Below are 20,765 nucleotides of genomic sequence, written 5' to 3'. Positions count from 1 at the left end.
AAGGTTACAATAAAACTATGGCCACTACAATTAATATTTACAACCATTTCAATTATGAAAGAGGGAGGGAGACATGTGGGGGGGAAACACTTAAAATTCACTTGACAATTGACATTTGAAAATATCTTATTGTAGGGCTATATTGAGATCAGAAAAATATTCTTTTTGATATTGTGACATTGACTCATAGCCATAATGCTAGCTGCACTGATTAGCACAGTTCCCTAAGCAACAAGGTCCTGGATTCTGTGCGATACAAATTAAATTGTTTAATAGTTATCAGCTCTTCTAAAATTTGTCTGGAAATCATTCTTCATTATAGTTTAAAGCTAAAATGGTGGTATGTCTGGGAATGGGTCCGCTTGATTGACATGCCTCTTAGCCTTTCACATTTGGCTGTAAACTTGCTTTGTATAAAAACATTTATTTATGTTAAAATATTAAAGCACGCATATTTGAGATCCCTTTTGTAAACATAATCCTTCTTACACATTCTTCAACACAAAGACAACTGAGTTGGATTTCCAGAAAAGGTAGAAAGTTATTCCACTGTCCCACTTTCCAAGAATAGAATCCAATACAAACATAGAAAACATCGTAAACATTTTTCTCCCAAAGTTATTGCAATTAAATCTTCTAGCCACTCTACAAAGTATGAAGTGGGTCATATTGTCCATATTAGGCGGGCGACGTGTCTGTGTGTGTCCTTGTTGTAACCCCTTCTCTGGCCCTACCAGTACTTGGGGGAGAGCAGCCTGCTCGGTTTGTGAAGCCAAAAGTACTTGTTTAGATGACTCTCATCATGCCACTGAGCCTCCACATCATTTAGTTTGTCCTCCATGATATCCAGAAAGCAGTAATCTGCCAAATTCTGCACATTTTCCCAAAGGCCTCCAAAGACAGCAGCATTGTAGTAGTAATCTCCGTTTCTCATGAAGGCTGTGGATTTGGGGTTTCGGTCATAGGTGCAACCTTCCTTTGGAGTTTTGAAAAAGCCGGCATGAAGCAAGGCCACAGAATCCCCCAGAGCCTCGGAACCAAATCTTCCCTTAAACTGCTGATCCACATGAAAGCAGAAGACATAATTGCAGCGGTGACGAATCTCTGATTCTATGGTATCTGAGATGGCTTTCATGCGCATCATAGAGACATCGTGCCACCTGGAGTACTTTTTCACCAGGACAACCTTCAGGTTTCGCAGAGGACCAAGGTTCACTGGTGGTATCTTCTCCGGTTGATCCGTGAACACGTAATATGTCACTTTTAATCCCAACATAAAATGATGTTCTGCAGAGGTAAGGAACGTCTTGAGGTAGGCAAAGTACCTTAAGCAGGGAAAGAGAAAAATTAATGCGGTTGCTCACAACTCATTAAGATGATCTGAAAAACTTTACCATACCATTTAGTTTTTCCATTTCATTAATTGAGACAACTGTTGAGTTCACGTCTGCTGACCTGTTAATGTGTTTTAACACTGGAGTCATTACTTTCCATCTGAACCCAATCTGACGGCAAAGAAGTAATGGCCAGGAAGGGGTCACGTCGCCTGCGTCTTGGCCAAAAAAGTTGCACTTGAACACAGTGCAAAGACTATAGTCGACGGCCAACTACCACGTACATTCTGCACCTGCGTAAGAGGAAATGACTCCATGCCAGCAGGCCGTGGTAATCTATTCATAGGGTGACCAGACGTCCCGGTTTGACCGGGACAGTCCCAATTTTGAGTTGCGTGTCCCGCGACACTAAAATGTTCCGGTTTACACCAACCATTAAGACATTGTCCCGGTTGTCAGCGATTACATAGCCGACGTGGTCTTATTATCGCCTGATCATTAACTAAACCCATGTAGAAAGACTAATAAAGCGTCCAGCGTATGATTTCAACAGTGTGTGTGTGTGTGTGTGTGTCAGTCAATCGTAGCGGTCTGCGTCTGCATAATCTGTGCAGCCAGCGTTACAATCTATATTTGTAAACATTGTTGCAACGCCTCTTCTTATCCGTCTCGTTTTAACCAGTCCCTCCAGGATTTCGTGGCCTTTTTTTGAGATTGTTGCGGCCCAAAATGCCTGATTTTGCGGGAGCTTTTGTAAAAAAATTGCGATAAAAAAGGAAGGAGGAACTGCATGACCATTCCCACCTTAAAGGCGCTACTCGTCACACAGGCCAATTTTGCTGACACCTGTGCATAATTTCACAGTAGGCTTTCAGCCAACACATTGATTCTTGAGCAAATTCACTCCTCTAACAAATATACAGAATGAATGTTTCCAATAGGGAAGCTATCTGCTCTATCAAATGAGATTACATTTGTGTGTGTGTGTTGTTGCTTAGAATAACACCGGTAACACTTTACGGTAAGAGTACATGAATTATCATGAATTAATGCATTAATGAATTGATGTAGGCTGTGTATTATTATGCATTATGTAATTAATGATTTACGTATTACTGCATTCCTTAATATCCCATGAATCATCAGGAATTGACATGAGTTCATAGCCTCTCATTCGTGACCTCATACATGAACACCACAACTAAAGCATTAATGTGGGCACATCATTATGAATTATGATTTATTAAGCATTATCATGATTATTAATTTTTCTGCAAAAAAATGTGGTCATCACTGCGCAAATTCTGATATGCCACCTTACCTAATGCTTTAGGTATATATATATTTATGTGTTGTTCATGCATGAGGTCATGAATGAGAGGCTATGAACTCATGTCAATTCCTGATGATTCATAAGCTATAAAGGAATGAAGTAATGCACAAATCATGAATTAATTCATGAATTCATAATTAATGTAGTGTTACCATAACTTTAGTTCAAGCCTGTAGCAGCAGTTCCAAATAATTCGTTTAGTGCCATGCAATGAAAAATACCTTTTCACAATGTTTTTGACAGGTTCAGTGGGTGTATTTTCCAAAAGAATGCTTTAATTCTGAAAGATAAAGTTGGTCCTGCACGTTGGGAATGTCTTTTAATAGCCTATTATTTCTTAGATATGTAGGCTACATACCAAGAAAATTCATGAATATTAACTGAGATACCCCATTATGTTGTGAGCAGTAGGCCTATGTGTGCTGTTGGCAAAATTGTGTGTAATCAGTCTGTGTCTGTCTGACCTGGGCTGGCACACGTTCACGCTAAAAAGCGTGTGCGTGCACGAGCACTACAGTCACACGCAAAGTGTCCCGGTTTTAGTTCCGGGAAATTTGGTTACCCTATCTATTCATCATGTAAAAAAGGGAAATTGGATATTCAAACCTTTGCTATGATACACACAACAAAACCGTTCTCTCAGCAAAGAAGTCTCCCTGTGGTGGGGAAGCTGAGGAATCAAGCAGCCTGCTGCGGCTGGCTCCGTTTCCCAACATGCCTTCATGCTAGTTACAGAAAATGAGCCGACCAAAGTTGTCACTCTCATGAAAAAAAGCACGGCAGAGGATGTACTTCCTGCTGCAGCTGAAAAAGCTCAACCTGCCACGGACAATGATGGTGCATTTCTACACCGTCTTCATCATCAGTCAATCCTCACCTCCTCCTGCTGCCTGCCACCGCAAAAGGAGCCTACCAATCTCTGCTGAGAACGTGATTGGCTGCAATTTGCCTATAGGTGTCTAGTAGGGGTGGAACGGTACATGTATTTGTATTGAACCGAAACGGTACGGGTGTCTCGGTACATGAATTTACACGGAGAGACATGGTATAAAAATAAATAAAACTTGCATGCAAATTAATTAATGTAACGTTGTTAGACACGCGGTTCTTTAGGGACACCTAATCTGTAGCCCTGCCTGAGCTCTCAAGCTCCCGAGCTCCGCCTACACGTCGAGTCAGTCGGTCCAGTGAGTCCACACGAAGCAAACTAGTCCTTTCCATATACAACCAAACCTCTTCTCGCCTCGACCACAAATGGCCTCCAGGCCCGTTTGCTTCACGGTTTTCTCCAGTATTAGCTGTTAGCTCCGCTATTAGCGACACTAACAAACACCAAGGCAAAACGTAATTGGCAATAAATTGTATTCTGATCCTTGAAAGATATTCTTTTCTCATACTGCGCCACATTTTGATATTCAGCTGTAAACGACCTACTTGTATCTCGGTCAGGTACCAATTCTTTTACCAGACTGAACTGCTAGTATGAAAGTGCTGGTATTCTCAGGGTCACAGTGTTTGCGGAGAAACAAACCTTCCCACAGCGAACACAGTGAGGGCCACAGATGACTGGTTTTGGATGTGCTTTTGGTCGTAAAAATCGGGGTCAAACATTCCCTCCCAGATGATAGGAGCTTTCCAAGATGTGCGTGTCTCAACCCATTTTCTGGCCCTGAAATGGAAGATGAAAACAACGTGTTAAACAGCCATATGAGGAGATTTACAATTATGAGCAAGTAATGAGTTAAGTGCCAAAGGGAATTTGTGGCAGTTGTGCCATAATTACCTTCTCATAAAAGGTGAGTTTTCCTTATAGGTTTTAAATCATGATTGAACTACCATTCTGTGTTATTTATTTTGTTAACGTTTTCAGTTTGACATTTGATTGGATATTAATCCCAAAAAAGTAATTTTGTTTCTCTGAAGTGTCTAATATAACAATTTTGCTATTTATTGCCAAGAAGGTTTCTGGTCAGGAGACCTGTTTTGCATTCTAACAAAAAAAAAAAAAATGTACGTTATGTTTATGCTGAAACATTCCAGCAATAATGTGTTCCGAAACTGGGGAGAAATTAACAACATCTGGAACCAAGATTACAGGTTTCCCTGACGTTAGCATGCAGCTTCATGTAGCAGTGCGTAATGTAAACACTGCGGGCCTGGAGCAGATGACCATGTAGAAAACTAAAAATAAGAGATGGAAGTCATAATTACAAGATAATATGGGGTGGAATGGTACATGTATTCGTATTGAACCTAAACGGTATGGGCGTCTCGGTTCGGTACATGAATTTACACGGAGAATACACGGTATAAAAATAAATAAAACTTGCGTGCAAATTAATTAATGTAATGCGGAACTACTGTTAAGACACTAATCTGTAGCCCTGCCCTTAGCTCTGAAGCTCCCGAGCGCCTACATGTGGAGTCAGTCGGTCCAGTGTGTCCACACGAAGCAAACTAGTCCCTTCCATCTATAACCAAAAACGGACGTAGCTGTATCCCTTCTCCCCTCGACCACAAATGGCCTCCAGGCCTGTTTGTTTCACCGTTAGCTCCGCTATTAGCTGTTAGCTCCGCTAATAGCTTCGCCGTTAGCGTGTGAAACCGAAGCTGCTCTTTTAACACCCCTGCTCTGTGCATTCACATATGAGAGCAGCGCTGGTCTCCCATATCACACTACTAGCTGATTGTCTTATTTTGTTTACAAGTTCCAGATGGAGTCTGGAGATGATGTGGGGTAGCCTACTTATTGTTTACTGTTTACATCTTACATCTTACTTTATACACTTCAAGCTAGCTCAGTGGACAGCCTGAGCACAATTAAAAAAAATTGCAATTTGGTTATGCTTTTCCCTCCATTGTACCGAAGCGAACCGTGATGTCTGAACCGAACTGGGACTTCTGTGTACCGTTCCACCCCTACAAGATAATGTCTTCATTTTTTTTTTATGTGTATACATTAAAAATCACTGCATTTTTATTCTAATTATGGCAATGATGCAAGTGAGGCATATATTTTGTTGACATTCTATTAAGTGTGTTTACTGTGCAATTATGATTTTTCATGAAATCTCTGTAAAATTAGATAGATTGACCTGATTTCAAGATTCAAGAGGTTTGTCATTTACACAGTAAAGACAACTTACACCATGCAATAAAAAGCTTGCTCTGCCAGTCTTCCTTACACAACGAATACAAAAAGGAGAATAATAATTGAATTAAAAACTAAAGGGTTGGATCTCTTACGTAAAGTCGAGTGTATCGTCTAAATTGATGCTCCGTCTCAGTTCTCCTTCCCTGGCCACTGGCAGCTTGTCAGCAGGGACGAGGCTCTCTAAATATCTAATATTGAAAAATTACCATCAGGAGACTGAAGGGACTCTTCAATTTGGCTTGTACGTGCTCTTATAGGTTTTCAAGAGCAATAATGTTGACTTTGGTACTCACCTTAAATATAAGGAAGTGCAGCTGACAACAAGCAACAAATGACAGCAGAAGATTCCAGCAGCCCTTCCCTTGAGCCAACTGAACCGATGCAAAAAGCAAACAAATGAAAAAGAGAAGACTTCATATTTGGTTATAAACAAAACAGTGTTTGATATTATACTGACTACTGAGCAAGCAGAGATATGACCAAGCTGTATGGGGGAGAAAGACTGAAGTGGCCTGTAAAGTGGTCCATGGTCAGGTCGGACCGTATCAAGCAGCCTTCAGTCTGAACAGTCACAGAAACACTCACATCATGTTTGGTCCGATTCCGATTTATTAAAATGTTATCAGACACATTTATCAGCTTATACGCAGTCTCTGGTTGTTATTATTAAGACAGAGTAGCTGTTAAAATGCTCTGCGAGAGATATTTTGCTGATGTTAATAACAGACTGTAGATGATCTGTAATCTGATCAGATTTAGTCTCTCTGACTTCTAAACATCACTATCAGCCACACAACATGTGTTCTGTACAGAATAAGCCTTTAAAATCAGACAAATAGTTACAATCTCTAATTAAAAATCAAATTTTTTATATAAAATGAGTTGATTCTGAACCAATCAGCTATGAGATTAGCTCAGAGCCAGGGGTTCTTGCAGTCGGAAGAGAGCAACTGTGGCGCCCGGCTCTAAAAACTGTGGCCGCCTTGATCTCGTGAGGTTATCGTTGCCCGCGTGTGCATGACGTCCGAGCAAGTCGGGATCAAGTCAGACACAAATCTACCCAGCATGCATTGGGCGGCGATCGCCAGTGATCGATTCTGCGAAGGCCTGGCTCATGTGGACTCAGCCTAGTGTTGTCCCTAGCCTTGCAAACAGACTCCGTAGCAAATGGCATGCTAACATGACGACAGATTGTTGTGTTGTTTGCTGGTATGGACCAGACAATATTCGGTTAAATAGATCTGTGATGCCATTTTGCCCTTACTGTTCTCTGTGAAGTTTGGTGGAATGGATGTAATGTAGCACATATGGGTTATATGTTGAGTCAGCACTGTGCCGGACTCCATTTAAAAAATAATGCTACACTACAACTGGTCTTATGGGAACTTAGGAGGCATTTTGGCCCTGTGACCTCTGATTTGGCATGCAGTTAACACACAAGTTTTAATTTGGATTTAATGAAAACTCAATTCCTGGCATTTGATCCTAGTGTTCTTCACCACTGTTTTGGTAGAAGGAAATAACTGATGTAACAGGCAAACCGGCTTTAATAGTGAGGCATTTTATTTTCAAATAATTGCTGAGCGGTTGATGAAATGTAAGCTGATGTGATTCATTTGGATTTCAAAAACTAACTATTAAAGTTTCTTTAACTTTTCATCAGTGTGAAATTTGAGAACAGAATTTGTTGTTGTTTTGTGTTGCCTTGTAGGGCTGTATAATTCTTTTAAATAGGGAAATAGTTTGCTGCTCTGTTTAGTTACTTGCAAAAAAAAAAAAAACATGAAAAAGAATCATGGATCGTGATCCTGCCTGAAAGAAATGATATTATGACATTTTTGCCATATCGCCTACCGCTAGTTACAGAGACCTCGTAATTGTGCATCGATCTTACACACGTTACATCACCAAATAAAGAAAGCCCTGGAAGGTGAGAGACAGGATACCTCAAAGCTGTGCCAAACTGCCGTGTCATTTTTCAGGAGGTGAAGTATCCGTTGGCTGGTGGATGAAGTAATGAAACAACATTCAGTTTACACTGCAGTGAAACCAGTTACACAACAGAAGTCTTCTTTACCCACTCTCACTTAGCCAATAGGGTTAACTGTGATTACAGAAAAAAATCAAGTTGTTTTGTGGGCCTAGTCCAAGATCACTCCCTTTCACTCAATAGTCATAATCATTTTGTCTCATCACTGCCAGGTATGTGGTTGCATACTGGTTACCATCCATCTCAAAACCAAAACAGAGTTTAACTTACAATCTTGAACAAAATACATTGTAAAATATATTTCATTTCCGTAGCTTAATCAAATGGCTCCTGTGAACGTTTACACTGGTAGAAAGGGTCTCCTACTTCAGGTCAACCATCCACATAGTGTAATGATTAACAGGCAGGTGAGTAAAACAAACCTTTCTACAAGATTTTTTTTTTTAAGTGTATTTATGGATTTCATGACCAGCACATTTCTCATTCCCAATGAACATAACCCAAATAAAAATGTTGTAGATAAACTGCAACTTATTCCAAACAGTTAAAGTGGGCCACACTTTTCCTGGCAGAGACACGATGACTTACCTGCGTGCAGGTTGTTTTCAAGTAGCCTATACAGTCCAAACACGGCCAGCAGTAACAGTAACAGGATGAACGTACGTCTGGAAACGTGGTTGCAGACGGCCACACTGATTCCACTGCGGAACTGATCTCAACAGGTCGATTTCCAAAGACGTATATGAGCTTTTTTTAACGCCGTTAAACGCCGTATGAACATGTGACCGTAACACGTGACCACGCTGGCTGTTTTTTTCTTTCTTTATTAAACATTTAATTGTGAACAGACACACATTCGTCATGGACGTTCCACAATTAAAGAGTCCAGTGTGTAGAAAACAACAACAATACATATCAATCAAATTATATATGAAAAAGTGAATTAAATACAAAGCACATATCTAAACATAAAAGGGTAAATAAACAATGACATCAATAGGGCCTGATTCAATATTTAACTAACTCAGGAGCTACAGAAAATAATTCTTGCATAACAGTGTGCATTCATTTTTATGTGTGATTGTGATGTGAGGGTTGTCTCGATGTAGCCTACAAATTGAATTGAACAAGGAACAATTAAGATTTGGGAAGGACTTAATTGCCTTTCAAATAATTACCAACTACAAGTTTAAGATTTGTCATGTAACTCAAACGTTAATTATTACAATCACATTTAGTGATAATGTCTTTAGTATTAATTGTGATAGAGTGTCCAGTCTTGTGCAAATGCATAACTGTTTCTAGCTCAGCTCTTGAAAAGTGCATTTAACATCTATGTCAACACATTTGGGAAATTATTGTGTGACATGGGTAAATGTTATGTAAGATTTTAAAGTGAATTCTCTGATCTTGTTCAGAACACAGAACTGCACCACAACGATGCTTTGCGCCAGATTATATTATCCAATTGTGAATTCCAAAAAGGTTTCCCATCTCAGAATAAGAATCAGAATCAGATTTATTGCCAAGCAAGTTTGCACTTGCAAGGAATTTGCCTTGGTGTATTAGGTGCTTACAGTAACCAAACAAAATAAAAATGGAATAAACAATAAGGCAAGGTGCTGCTACAGTCAAGAACCTAAATGCAAAACATAAATACATTCGTATTATATGCCTAGTTTTGAAGTTCTTTTCTTCTGTTTGTTTGTACATTTTATGTCTGTTAAGTTTATCCCACCAGACACTAGCATTTCATTCAACTTCACTAGCTCTTACGAAAACAAATTCTTCAGAAATGGCTGCCACTCGGATGATTCCTCTATGTTGATTTGAATGGGAATGGCTATTCTATCTATTCCATTTCTTTTATTTATATGGAGGAGAGTGTTTTAAGAAATACTTTTTTTTTGAAGATAAACAAATGTAATAATTAATTCTAGAATCAGACCTTTCTTGTGAGTTGATGCAAGGAAGAGTCATTACTCATCCTTTCTAGGTTTCCTTGAGTCTCAAGGCACTGTGTTCACAATGCCATCAAACAGGATCAGTAAACACATTTTAGCTCTTCTCATTATGTCTTTTGTGTTCGGTGAAGGTATTTCTGCACATGTGCTGAGAAGGTAGGTCTTGTTTACTTATTTCTGTTAGGAGCCACACAAAAATGTAAGATCATTTTCCAGGAAAAAAAGGAGGGGGGGTGTGGGGGGGTCCCTATGGTTGAGATAAAGACTTTCTTATCTGTTTTTTGTTTTTTTTAAAGAAAAATCATCATTTAAACATGTTAAGGCAGCAGTTGAATCCCCTGACAGTTCTAACTACACCCTCACATTCCACATTAACCCATCATATTTAAAAAATGCATCTGCATGCACCTCTACAGTGATGGTGTTACTGTTACTCTGTTTTCATCTGGAGTTGTGTCTTCTGCTAGCAGAGTTGATGAAGGTACAGCAAAGTTAAAGCTGCTCTTTGACCCCGGCCTCCTCAAACAGCATGTCACTGATGGTAAGAAAGCCACATATCAGTTTATTAAGTCTGCTTAGCAACTCATAATCTTTAATTAAAACCTACAGTAAACCACACAAAAGTATCAAGTGCTTTATGAAAAACACTGAACAAAAGGAATTTTCCATACACCTGATTGTGTTATTGTATTGCTGCAGATTACGGTGAGAGGCCCTTCCCTCTTCCTCTTCCACCCGACACTGAAGACCCTTATCAACCTAACCTGGATGATGAATACTTCTAACAGAATCACAACAGATCCTGATGCAAATCAATGAAGCTGATCTGTCACCTCCAGCAACAACAACCGCATGTTAAAATAAAAATAGAAAATAACTTTTTGTTTGTGCATGTTTCCTTGTATATTTAATCCTTTTGAGGACAATACAAATAAACAAACCTCCTCCATATGTTTTACTTACTTTATCAAGTTTTGAGATTCAAATAATTGTTTCATGCAGTGTCATCCCTTTCCATACACAGATAACGCACTGTGGGCCCCTCTTCTACAATGTTATTTATTTAGTACGTTTTACAAAAATAAAGACTGACAGAGCGTGTAGCTTGCTAGCTTTGCTAGGTAGTTTGTGAACGGCAACATACAGAGAGCGAAAGGGGAGGGACATTCGATGCATGACAATGTCCTTTGATCCAGAATACTTCATTAGTAGTAACCCACTCATGTGGATCAAGGACAGTTCATTTTCAAGAAAATCGCCGGGAACGTCCGGCGCCAGACGGATACGCACTCACGCTGAAAATATCAAGTTTTGACGAAAATCTGAATCTTACCATAAGGCAGGCCTGCTTGGTTCTTTCGGTGAATGATTGTTAATATTTACAAAGAATAAGTTTACGTTTTGGGACTGTTTGGCGGGAATTTGCCATGGACAAAATACATACGGCGTTACACTGGTAGCTAATTTATATAGCTCACTGTATTGTGTGAACAGTTAACGTTTTCGTTTGCAAGGTGCAAATGTTCCAACAAAACGAGTTCCTTCCCAAGACTATTTTGGCTTGGCACTGCCCAAGAACATTGGGAGTGGTTTTAAAGAAATGCAAACAACCCAGAGCGTTTTTTTCTCTTATCCTAGCATGTAGCCTATGTAAAGTATAAAGGAGTCAGTCTGGCAATGCGAGACTAAGCTACTTCATTAGTAACCCACTCACAAGCAAGTCAGCAATGACTCACCAACTAAATTGCCGAGATGTAGGGATGTGTAACATCACAAGAGTTGGAGTCAGTCAGTAGCATGGTCAGTCAGATCATTTGATGTGATAAGAATTTAACACAAGAACCTCAAGATTTTTTAAACCTTCATTTATTCAGGGAAGGTTCACTGAGAGGAAGTGTCTCTTTTGCAGGAACACCCTGAACACATTCACACATTCATATCTGGAAGTGGCCCAGGTGGGGGTAATGAGGGAGGGACAAGCACTGCTCTTTCACTTTCCCCACCCAGATTTGATCCTGTCGGTCTGGGGATTGAACCTGTGACCTCCCAGTCCCAAGCTTGCTTCTTTAACTTTTAGGCCACCACTGCCCCAAAGTGATATATGCAAGTGATGTTGAACATAATAATGACAGGACACCATGAGCTCTGCATTACAATTTTTAAACACCTAAAAAAAAATCAACAAGAGAAATTTAACATACTACATGTTGAATCAATACAATTTAATATTTATAATTACAGATATTAAATTATTTATTTATAATTTATATGGCATGTCTTTACACCCTTAGTTCAGCCCCCACTATGGTACAATTTCTCCTATCTGCCTGCTTGGCTCTTAAGAAGGGAACTCATATAAAAGTCAGTGTTGATCTCTTGATGCTTTGATTAGCAACAGCAGGCGACTTATTCCGATTTTTCTTTTGAAAGGAACAAACAGTGGGGACTGGTGAGATGGCTGAATTGACAATTTCCACATTCTTCATTAAACAGACATTTTATCCTCTGTTAAATATAGATCACATCAAATAATCTGTTAGAAATTAGTGTTAGTGATAAATGATATAGGAAACACACTTTCTGTTTGTTTTTCACTGCAGAAATAACTGTGCCGTACCCGTGCTGGACCGAGGGTGAAAAAATGCCTTTGGTTTTCTGTTATGACTTTTTGGGCCCTTGTTCAGAACAGATCTTAATGACAATAAAGACAGTTTTGGTTGATTTGGTGCAACACCTGTGGTGACTGTGGTCACATCAAGTTCATTGTAATAGTGCAGATCAAAAGGTATATTTAGAAAAAAATGTGTACAAGGCTATCTCAATGCGCTATGCTTGAAAATTCAACGCAATTCTAAACCTAGAAATATCCACTATACAGTTCACTACTGTTATCATATAAGACGAAGAAAAGCAGAAAATATCCTTAATTAAGAAGCTGCAATTGGGAAAGGTTTGCCATTTTCACTTGAAAAATAACTTAAATGAATTATCAATAATCAAAAGAGTTGCCATTTATCTTTCAGTCAATAGACAAATCGATTAATCGACTAATTGCTTTAGCTCTACTCTCAAGTCATGGATTTCTAAGCAAAAAATGTCAGTATGACTTTTATTGGCATTTACATTTTTTGTTTCAAAGCTGTTTAGCATTTTACATAACTGAGACCAAGTTACAGGGCTGAATAATAAAATATTCATGGCGTGTGGCTTTTTACTTATTATTTTTGAGTAATACATTTGATCATTCTTTGTAATTTCATTCAAACAATAATGCCCAATGTTATCTAAGTTTATCAAGTTTACAGCTCCACTCCTGTCTCATTAGCTGGGCTGATGCTAGCCAGCAGCTAACGAGCCAGACGTTCTTTTGAAACAGAGGTTCTCCAAGTTTTGAAGACACATACTGTTGTTGTCCACCGAAATTGCTAACTTTAGCCAACAGCACTAGCATTGATGACAGAATGTATTTCCAGAGACACTCGCGAGGTGCCACTTGTTGCCATGCGACCAGTAGTTTTCTACAAGTTGTCATTCCTAACCTGACAGATGCGTGCTTTTGCTTGGCAATAAATCTGATTCTGATTCTTATTCTGAGATGGGAAACCTTTTTGGAATTCACAATTGGATAATATAATCTGGCGCAAAGCATCGTTGTGCACCCCTTCCAGTTCTGTGTTCTGAACAAGATCAGAGAATTCACTTTAAAATCTTACATAACATTTACCCATGTCACACAATAATTTAGACTACTTAAAGGGAACGTACTGAAATAAACCAGAGATGTTTCAAATATTATGCATGCACTTCATGTCATGTTCCGGGCGACCAAAATGTTTCTGAAGGCCATTGGCCTGTGGGCTGCACTTAGAGAAATGATGTTCTATAACATTAAAGATGCATAATTTGTGTGTTGTGCACATTGTTGTTCCTATGCATATCTAGATACATGGCTGTATTAACAGAATACAATGAAAATTATGAATATTAAACACTTCATTTCCTGCATTCTGGGGAATTTTTATGCACCGATTTCTACATTTTTCTGAATCAATATGCTGGAACTATCTTTATGTAAAGGGAAACATAGATTACAATCCAAATATAAAAACATAATGGAAAATATTGCAGTAAGGCTCTCAGGCATTCTGTATTGCTATTTCTTCTCCTGTAGATCAACTTTTCTAATTCTGAGTCAGCACACATGTAGCCTAGAGGCATCATTTACTCCTCCCTCCTGTTTTGCATCTTTTGTTGAGGAAGTGACCTCCTTAAATGTGCATATGACAATTATTCACCTCAATGATACATTATTCATTTTAATTTATTAATAAACCCCTGGACTGTAATATTTCAGATGTGTTTGAACAAGATTTCTGCTCATGTTCAAAACTTTGTGCACATTCAAAATATATCTCATCCTATTGTTGTTGTGTTGTCTGAGATTTGGAGGAGTCGTGATATTTTGAGAAAAATAAAGTTATAATAGGCTATTACAAGAAAGTCAGTATATTTCAGAAAATAATCTACCTGCACCATAGCCTGCTGTGCATTACGTGATTGCTCTGCTGATACGGTAGATCTCAGACCTTCTGACAGACCCCCGTTTGGGTCTCTGGTCTCTGAATGAGACAAAGTTTAGGGAAGTGTCTGTACGCGGCTCTACGTCGGAGGTAAAAAACCAAAACTACGACAGAAATACACGGAGCACAAACGGAACACATCTGCCGCAGCATGTCAACAGCAGAGCGCGTCCTTTATAAACCTGAACCGGACAGGTCTGCTCCAGAGCTCCGTGTGTTTGAGTCTGAACCATAGACTGGAAACGTCACGTCACAGGAACGTCAAACTAAATCATTAGTATTGCTCTCCTAAATTTTGTGTTGATGGCATCAATGTATTAGACTGATTTGGTGACGATTCCTCCGGAAATTACACCTTCCACAGCTTTCCTCAGACGGTTGCTAGATGATAGCAACAAATGCTGCATGATGGTCGGACCCCGCACGTAGCTGCCCGTTCTATTCGCCTCGGAAAAATAAACTGGACAAACCATGAGTTCTACAAAAAATACTTAAGAACTGTGAGTGCCTTGGGAAATACTTGTTTTCTTAATTTGTATGTGCCATTCTGGGGCTTTTTTTATTCTATTATACTTAGTTTTGTAAAAAAATAAATAAATAAAACATAAGAGAGAGAGAGAGACAGAGAGAGACAGAGAGAGAGATAGAGAGACAGAGACAGAGAGAGAGAGAGACAGAGAGACAGAGAGAGAGACACAGAGAGAGACAGAGAGAGAGAGAGACAGAGAGAGACAGACAGACAGAGAGACAGAGAGAGACAGAGAGAGAGAGAGAGACAGAGAGAGAGACAGAGAGAGAGACACAGAGAGAGACAGAGAGAGAGACACAGAGAGAGAGACAGAGAGAGAGAGAGAGAGAGAGACAGAGAGAGAGACACAGAGAGAGAGACACAGAGAGAGACAGAGAGTGAGAGACAGAGAGTCAGAGAGAGAGAGAGAGAGCGAGAGACAGAAAGTCAGAGAGAGAGAGCGAGAGAGAGAGACAGAGAGTCAGAGAGAGAGAGAGAGAGAAAGAGAGAGAGAGATCCGGGGCTATTCTGTAGCCTAAAGATGCCTCTGCATACTTGTCGATTAAAGAATTTTCTTGGTTTCGGTTGAATCGTTCTGTCGTGTCTGTTTAAAGTCTTACACGTCTCTGAAACATGATCTGTGACAGCACAGGTACAGCACAGCTCATTTAGTGCAGTGGAAAAAAGCACAAGTCACATCAAACATACTCCTTCATCTAAATGTGCATTCAAACTCTTAAACTCAACACACTCAGTGGCAATCCCTTAAAATGTGATAATGTTCACTAAGGAAGGTCACAATGATCTGATGAAAAAGAGGCACTACTAGTGAAGATATGAAGACACCAGAGTTTTGCTTTTGCTCCCTTGTCAGCACCCATACCTACTGTACTGAGGATCAGCCTTATGATCTTATCACTGCCACACTGAGAGCATGTAATATTTCTGATATGGAAACGATGAGGAGCAAGTTTCTAGAACACTACGTAGGAGAATTCTTTATGTTGGAACTCGTCTTGAACCACCAAAGAAGCTAAACCAGTGTCTTATTTTTCCTGCTCTTAAACATCTTCGTCACCCTAGAAGGGCAGTGTGACTAGGAATTAAGGACTAGGGCTTTACTGGGCAAATGGTGGGGGCTGTTGAGCACTACAGTACCATACAGTAGAAGCTGCTAAAAAGTTTGAAAGGAAAAATCCCCACTTATACACCCTTTTTATTTTTATCGTCGACAAGTGATGCTGAGTGCATTTAAGGAGTGTTTTTGTGATTCAGTGTTTAGTCTACCCTGCCTTGTCTCCTCTTACTTCAATTAGTAATTACCTACATTTCCCAAAATGCCCTTCAACCTACAGAAAACCAACAGATTTAGCTAGCATGGAAACTGTGGCATTGCCTCCTAGTCTACCAGCTTCTCCTTTGGATGTAGAACTCGTTTTTTATATATCCCCCTCTCCCTGTCTGATTGTGGTACATTGGCTCTATGATTCTATGGACCTCTACACATGATCTGCAGCAAAGAATTACTTTGCATCTACGTTAATTATTGTTTGCCAAAGGAGATAGTAAAGATGCCGGACCTCACAGCTGTGCTAGCTTGGGGATTGTACACCACTTATAGGTTACGCCTTGCCACTGCATTTAAAACTCAATCAGTTACAACTTTGACGTTGTTTGAAAGCAAAACGTGAAGGAATAAAAAGGTATTGGGTGTAAGGCAGTAACTAATGATTTTTTTTTTATTATCAATTATTCATTTGTTCCATTATAAGTCCAAGTTGACACATTAAAATGGTCTGCTTTGTCCAAACAAGAATCCAAAACCTAAAGATACTTGGTTTAATATAATAGAAGACCAAGAAAGCCAGCAAATATTCACATTTGAGAAGGAGAAACCTGCAAATCTTTAGCATTTTTTCTTAGAAAAACTTTTTCTTTCTGTTGATCACCGTATCGATGAATCAACAAATTGTTTCAGCTATTATCAGGCTCTGACTGGTCTTTGTGTCAAACTGAAATACAGTCTTTGCTAGGCTTGTGTTGTTCTCTCCTGCTACTTGACACGCGTCAATGGGAATGGCGACACAAACCTTTGCTACACTTGTGCCTCTGCATTATACTCTTGAGCCCCACCTTGCAGTGTGCACAGCCAATACAGATCATGTGTAGAGAGCCCTATAGACAGCATAACCTGCTGTTTTTCATCAATGTTCCAGGTGGATAGAACATTTTCTTCTGTCAAACAGCTGATCAAGTTGTCTGGATTTGACAACGAGGTTCAGCTCGATACCTGTCATCTAAGAGGGACCCAAGAATGCAAAGAACATCACCTGTAGCTGGTTTTATAACAGTTTTTTAGGGTGGATGATGTAATTTAGTAAATATACACCTCCCTCAAAGCTCATATCCTAAATATTTAAAGTCAAAGCAAACTCATCCTGTTTCCAAATCTCAGCTGTTTTTTTGTGTCAGGTGCAAATACAAGCTGGTGCAGTCCAGTAATGCTCCTGGGCTTTCAGTGTTGCACCTGCTGAGATGACGCTACAGGCTAACTAGTGCTGCCAAGGCTGCGGTGATATAATGTTTGTGCTTTCCATGGACAACCTGCGGTCACCGTCCTCATCATTGACTCCATTTTGCATATTTTCTTTTCTCAAGACACTCCTCCTTTGGCTCATTTTCATCTCTTCTTTGCTGCACAGAGGTTTTCACATTGCAGGTTTCATCCAATAATTGATCCTTCTTTTCCTGCTTGTTTGTCAGATGTGTTAATTTTTGATTCTTTTCTTCTTTTTTTTTTAGATGTCTGTCCTTCATGCAATATTATGTTATGATACAGTGTACTGTACAGGGCTGCGGTTGAAGGCAGGGCAGGGCTATTCCAGGTAGATGTCCTCTGTCGGGCACGAGAACTCCACAAACTCTTTATAGTACAACTGGAAGGCTTTCCTGTAAAACAAAGACATGTACTTCAGTCATTTCTCAACTCACACCAGCATCACGTTATCATTAGCATCACAGCATTCAACGACTATACATATTAGCCATTGGCAAACAAAACCTGATTGGTCCTGTAGTTTTTGAAGAGTGGGGAAAGAAACTTTTAAAGTTGGGGCACTATAAGAACATTGGAGTGGATCTTTGACATTCAATATAAGGATGAGCCAACTGATCAGGTGCCAATCAGAATTGGCTGACCGTCTCAACAAATTACTCGACAGTGGTACTTAAATTTGCTTTTCAGAAAAATCATTAAATAAAAAATACATAAGGAAAAACATAAGGCAAATATATTACTTGTTCATTCAGTGTCTGATCTGTCATGGTCTGCCAAGGACTGTTAAGCACAGTCAGGGGCTGTGTTAACATGCCACAGAGACATTTTCTTTCTCTCTATACAAATTACTTTTAGGGATTCATTTTTATAAAAGGTATGTACTAAGTCCATAGAAAAAAAACAATATTTTTAAAATTAGATATTTAAACATATTCTTTCCACACAGTATCTCATGCAGTTTTGTGATCTGGGTCCTAAAATGTAAGACTTACTAAAAAGCACCCATGCAGTAACAAGTGCCGAGACTGCGTTATTATAACAATAGAAATGTTAGTAGTTCATGAGAAAATGGTAAAAATGTCATAATAAAATATTATAATAAAATATTGTAACCTTTACAGATCATTTAAAGAAAACCTGGAGCTCCACAATGTTATTGTGTATAGTTGTTATTTGACAGAATTTTTAGATATCTAATAAACCAAAAATCATAACTAAAGTGTTGGGGTTTACAGTGATTTCCAACACTGGACTTTAGTTCTCAAGAACAAATCAGTCAGCTCTTTTTAGTCACATAACATCGATGCCCTAAAAAGCCAGATCGGAGCATCCCTAAACTAGAGCAGCAACTGTATGTGTCAGCAGAGATTAAGTACGCAGAAAGTCCAACTCACCCTACTGACTCTGCAAGAGGTTTAGTGGAGTCTTCAGACACAAACACATGGCAGGCAAACCTCTGGTCTGCGGGATGCTTAGTAATGAAACCAAAATACCTGCGCAGAAGACAGTGAAAACCGATAAGGCACTCCAAAGAGGGTAGTCAATGTTGTTTTACCTTTATTTGTTGAATACTTTATTCTTTCCATTCTGTATTAATAATACACTGCTGTTTCACATTTGATCAGTAGGCAGTCAAGAGGGCCAGTCTATGGTGACGTCTGGTACATTTGTTGATCTCTAGTGACACCTTGTGGTAGGGTAATGTTGGGCCTCTGCAGATGAACACTAGCAGAGGGTAAAAACCTTTACGCTGTTTGTTTACAATGTTTCTTTTATTCTAGTCAGACAGTACAAACTATTTGACTTGGTGATGTAGCCTCTGATTTGGGTTTTATGCCTTCACTTACTTGCTATTTTTCGGATGATAGCCGCAGAAGGAGACATTCTTTAACTGGAAGAAGTGACTGCACTCATTACTCTGGGAACAGGGCACAGAAAAGAGGCAGATTAAATGTTTTCAATTAAAATCAAGAAGGCTGCTTGCTTTACTTAAGTTTTTACTTAATTACTATTACAAAATACACGTTGTATTTGCCCCACTATATATCTATATGGAATGAATGTTAAACTAATTAATTTTTATAATACAAGTGAATGTTCTGTATTAAAAATGCTCCTTACACAATTATTGACAGCAAAATGTACAAACGTAAAAGTACTCATTTTGCAAAATGACCCCTTTCTGAGTGTTATATTATATATATAGAATAACACAAAGATTCTCTCTGAAATGTTGAGGAATGGAAATTTAACACCGAAATTCCACCAACTGCGGAACGGCTGCGTATCGGCTGCGTGCTCTGCCGTCCGTCAATACCCACCAGGTCCGGATTTGTTGCGTAACGGCTGCGGCCATGACTGACAGCTGTAGTCACCAAGACTCACGAGATCTTGCAAATTCATGTAGAATAGAACCACAAAACCAACAACAGTTTGTTTCCATCCAGAGGAGTAGAGGGGAAACAACTCTGTGCTGTGTTTTCAAGGTGTAGTGCAGGGAAATATGATCCGCTATGAGCACGGTGGATTTTATTTTGAAAATTAACCGGATGTTTTATTTTGCTTCTGTGCTCGAGTTCCTGTCCCGCACTATCAGCCCTGTGCTGAATTGCTGCGGAGCTCTCTGGCGTCCGGCAAAAATAGAAGCTCTGCGTATCTGTTCCGGAGGGCTGCAGACCGCCGGAGCTGGGACGCAGTCGGAACACAGCCGTTCTGCAGTCAGTGAAAATACACACACTGACTTTAATGGAAATCTAATGACTCCGGATCAGCAGATGTTCCGCAACCGGTGGAAATTGGGGGTAAGGGTGCTCAAAATGGAAATAGCTCCGACTTTAAGAAAACTCTTCCCTGGCATCTACCCTATGACCCCCTAACATCTTTGCCTGTAGTCTCTATTGGCAGCCACACAAGTGAGACATGTCTCAATTGTTCAATTTGATTCTCCATGTGAGCTTTTGACAAAACCTCATGATTAATACATATTAGACAGACAAAAGAGACGTATGAGTACTTACTCTGTCACAGGCATAATAATCCTCTTGAACTGCAAGCTTGATGCCTTTCACACTGATCTCCAGGATGCAGGAGGAAGGTGGGTTGTACTTGACTGTCATCCTTCTGTTGGTTGCAATCTGGGAAACATTTTTTAAAAGATGACTCCTAAAATGTAAAAAGCTCAAAAATCTGAAAAAAAAATACTTTTAATCTGTAACCCAATTCTATATGAGATGATAATAACGTTTTAACTATGTTGACAGTGCTTATATTGGAAACAGTCAAATTGTGATTTTGGCTCCTGTCAATTTAAATTTTGAAAATATAACAGAGCGCTAGTATAATACT

General features: G+C 39.4%; 2 protein-coding genes across 2 annotated transcripts in view; both read right to left on the bottom strand.

Annotated features, from left to right (window-relative positions):
- Nucleotides 1-245: 245 nt before the first annotated feature.
- On the bottom strand, nucleotides 246-8,507 carry LOC144521779 (N-acetyllactosaminide alpha-1,3-galactosyltransferase-like). Its single transcript, XM_078256389.1, has 6 exons — nucleotides 8,400-8,507; nucleotides 7,768-7,822; nucleotides 6,115-6,192; nucleotides 5,914-6,009; nucleotides 4,199-4,336; nucleotides 246-1,325 (listed from the first exon to the last, which is right to left on the bottom strand). Exons 2-6 carry the CDS (start codon nucleotides 7,794-7,796, stop codon nucleotides 731-733), a joined length of 936 nt encoding a protein of 311 aa, XP_078112515.1. The 5' UTR covers nucleotides 7,797-7,822; nucleotides 8,400-8,507; the 3' UTR covers nucleotides 246-730.
- Nucleotides 8,508-17,677: 9,170 nt separating this feature from the next.
- Nucleotides 17,678-20,765, bottom strand: part of mapk8ip1b (mitogen-activated protein kinase 8 interacting protein 1b) — a 62,017-nt gene continuing 58,929 nt past the window's right edge. Inside the window, exons 9-12 of the mRNA XM_078256376.1 lie at nucleotides 20,438-20,554; nucleotides 19,268-19,338; nucleotides 18,815-18,913; nucleotides 17,678-17,812 (exon numbers count right to left, since the gene is read on the bottom strand). Coding sequence (XP_078112502.1) covers nucleotides 17,740-17,812; nucleotides 18,815-18,913; nucleotides 19,268-19,338; nucleotides 20,438-20,554 — 360 coding nt within the window. The 3' untranslated portion in view covers nucleotides 17,678-17,739. The remainder of the gene's footprint in view (nucleotides 17,813-18,814; nucleotides 18,914-19,267; nucleotides 19,339-20,437; nucleotides 20,555-20,765) is intronic.

The sequence above is a fragment of the Sander vitreus genome, chromosome 1 (assembly GCF_031162955.1).
Source record: "Sander vitreus isolate 19-12246 chromosome 1, sanVit1, whole genome shotgun sequence".
NCBI classification, from domain to species: domain Eukaryota; kingdom Metazoa; phylum Chordata; class Actinopteri; order Perciformes; family Percidae; genus Sander; species Sander vitreus.
This window is presented reverse-complemented; position numbering and strand designations above follow the sequence as displayed.

Bases quoted from the DNA above. Each gene is read 5' to 3' on its own strand.
- LOC144521779 (XM_078256389.1), bottom strand. From the start codon at position 7,796: ATGACACGGCAGTTTGGCACAGCTTTGAG. The intron at 6,193-7,767 runs GTATCCTGTCTC...GCATCGGTTCAG, and splicing joins CAGTTTGGCACAGCTTTGAG to TTGGCTCAAGGGAAGGGCTG. The intron at 6,010-6,114 runs GTGAGTACCAAA...TTTCAATATTAG, and splicing joins TGCACTTCCTTATATTTAAG to ATATTTAGAGAGCCTCGTCC.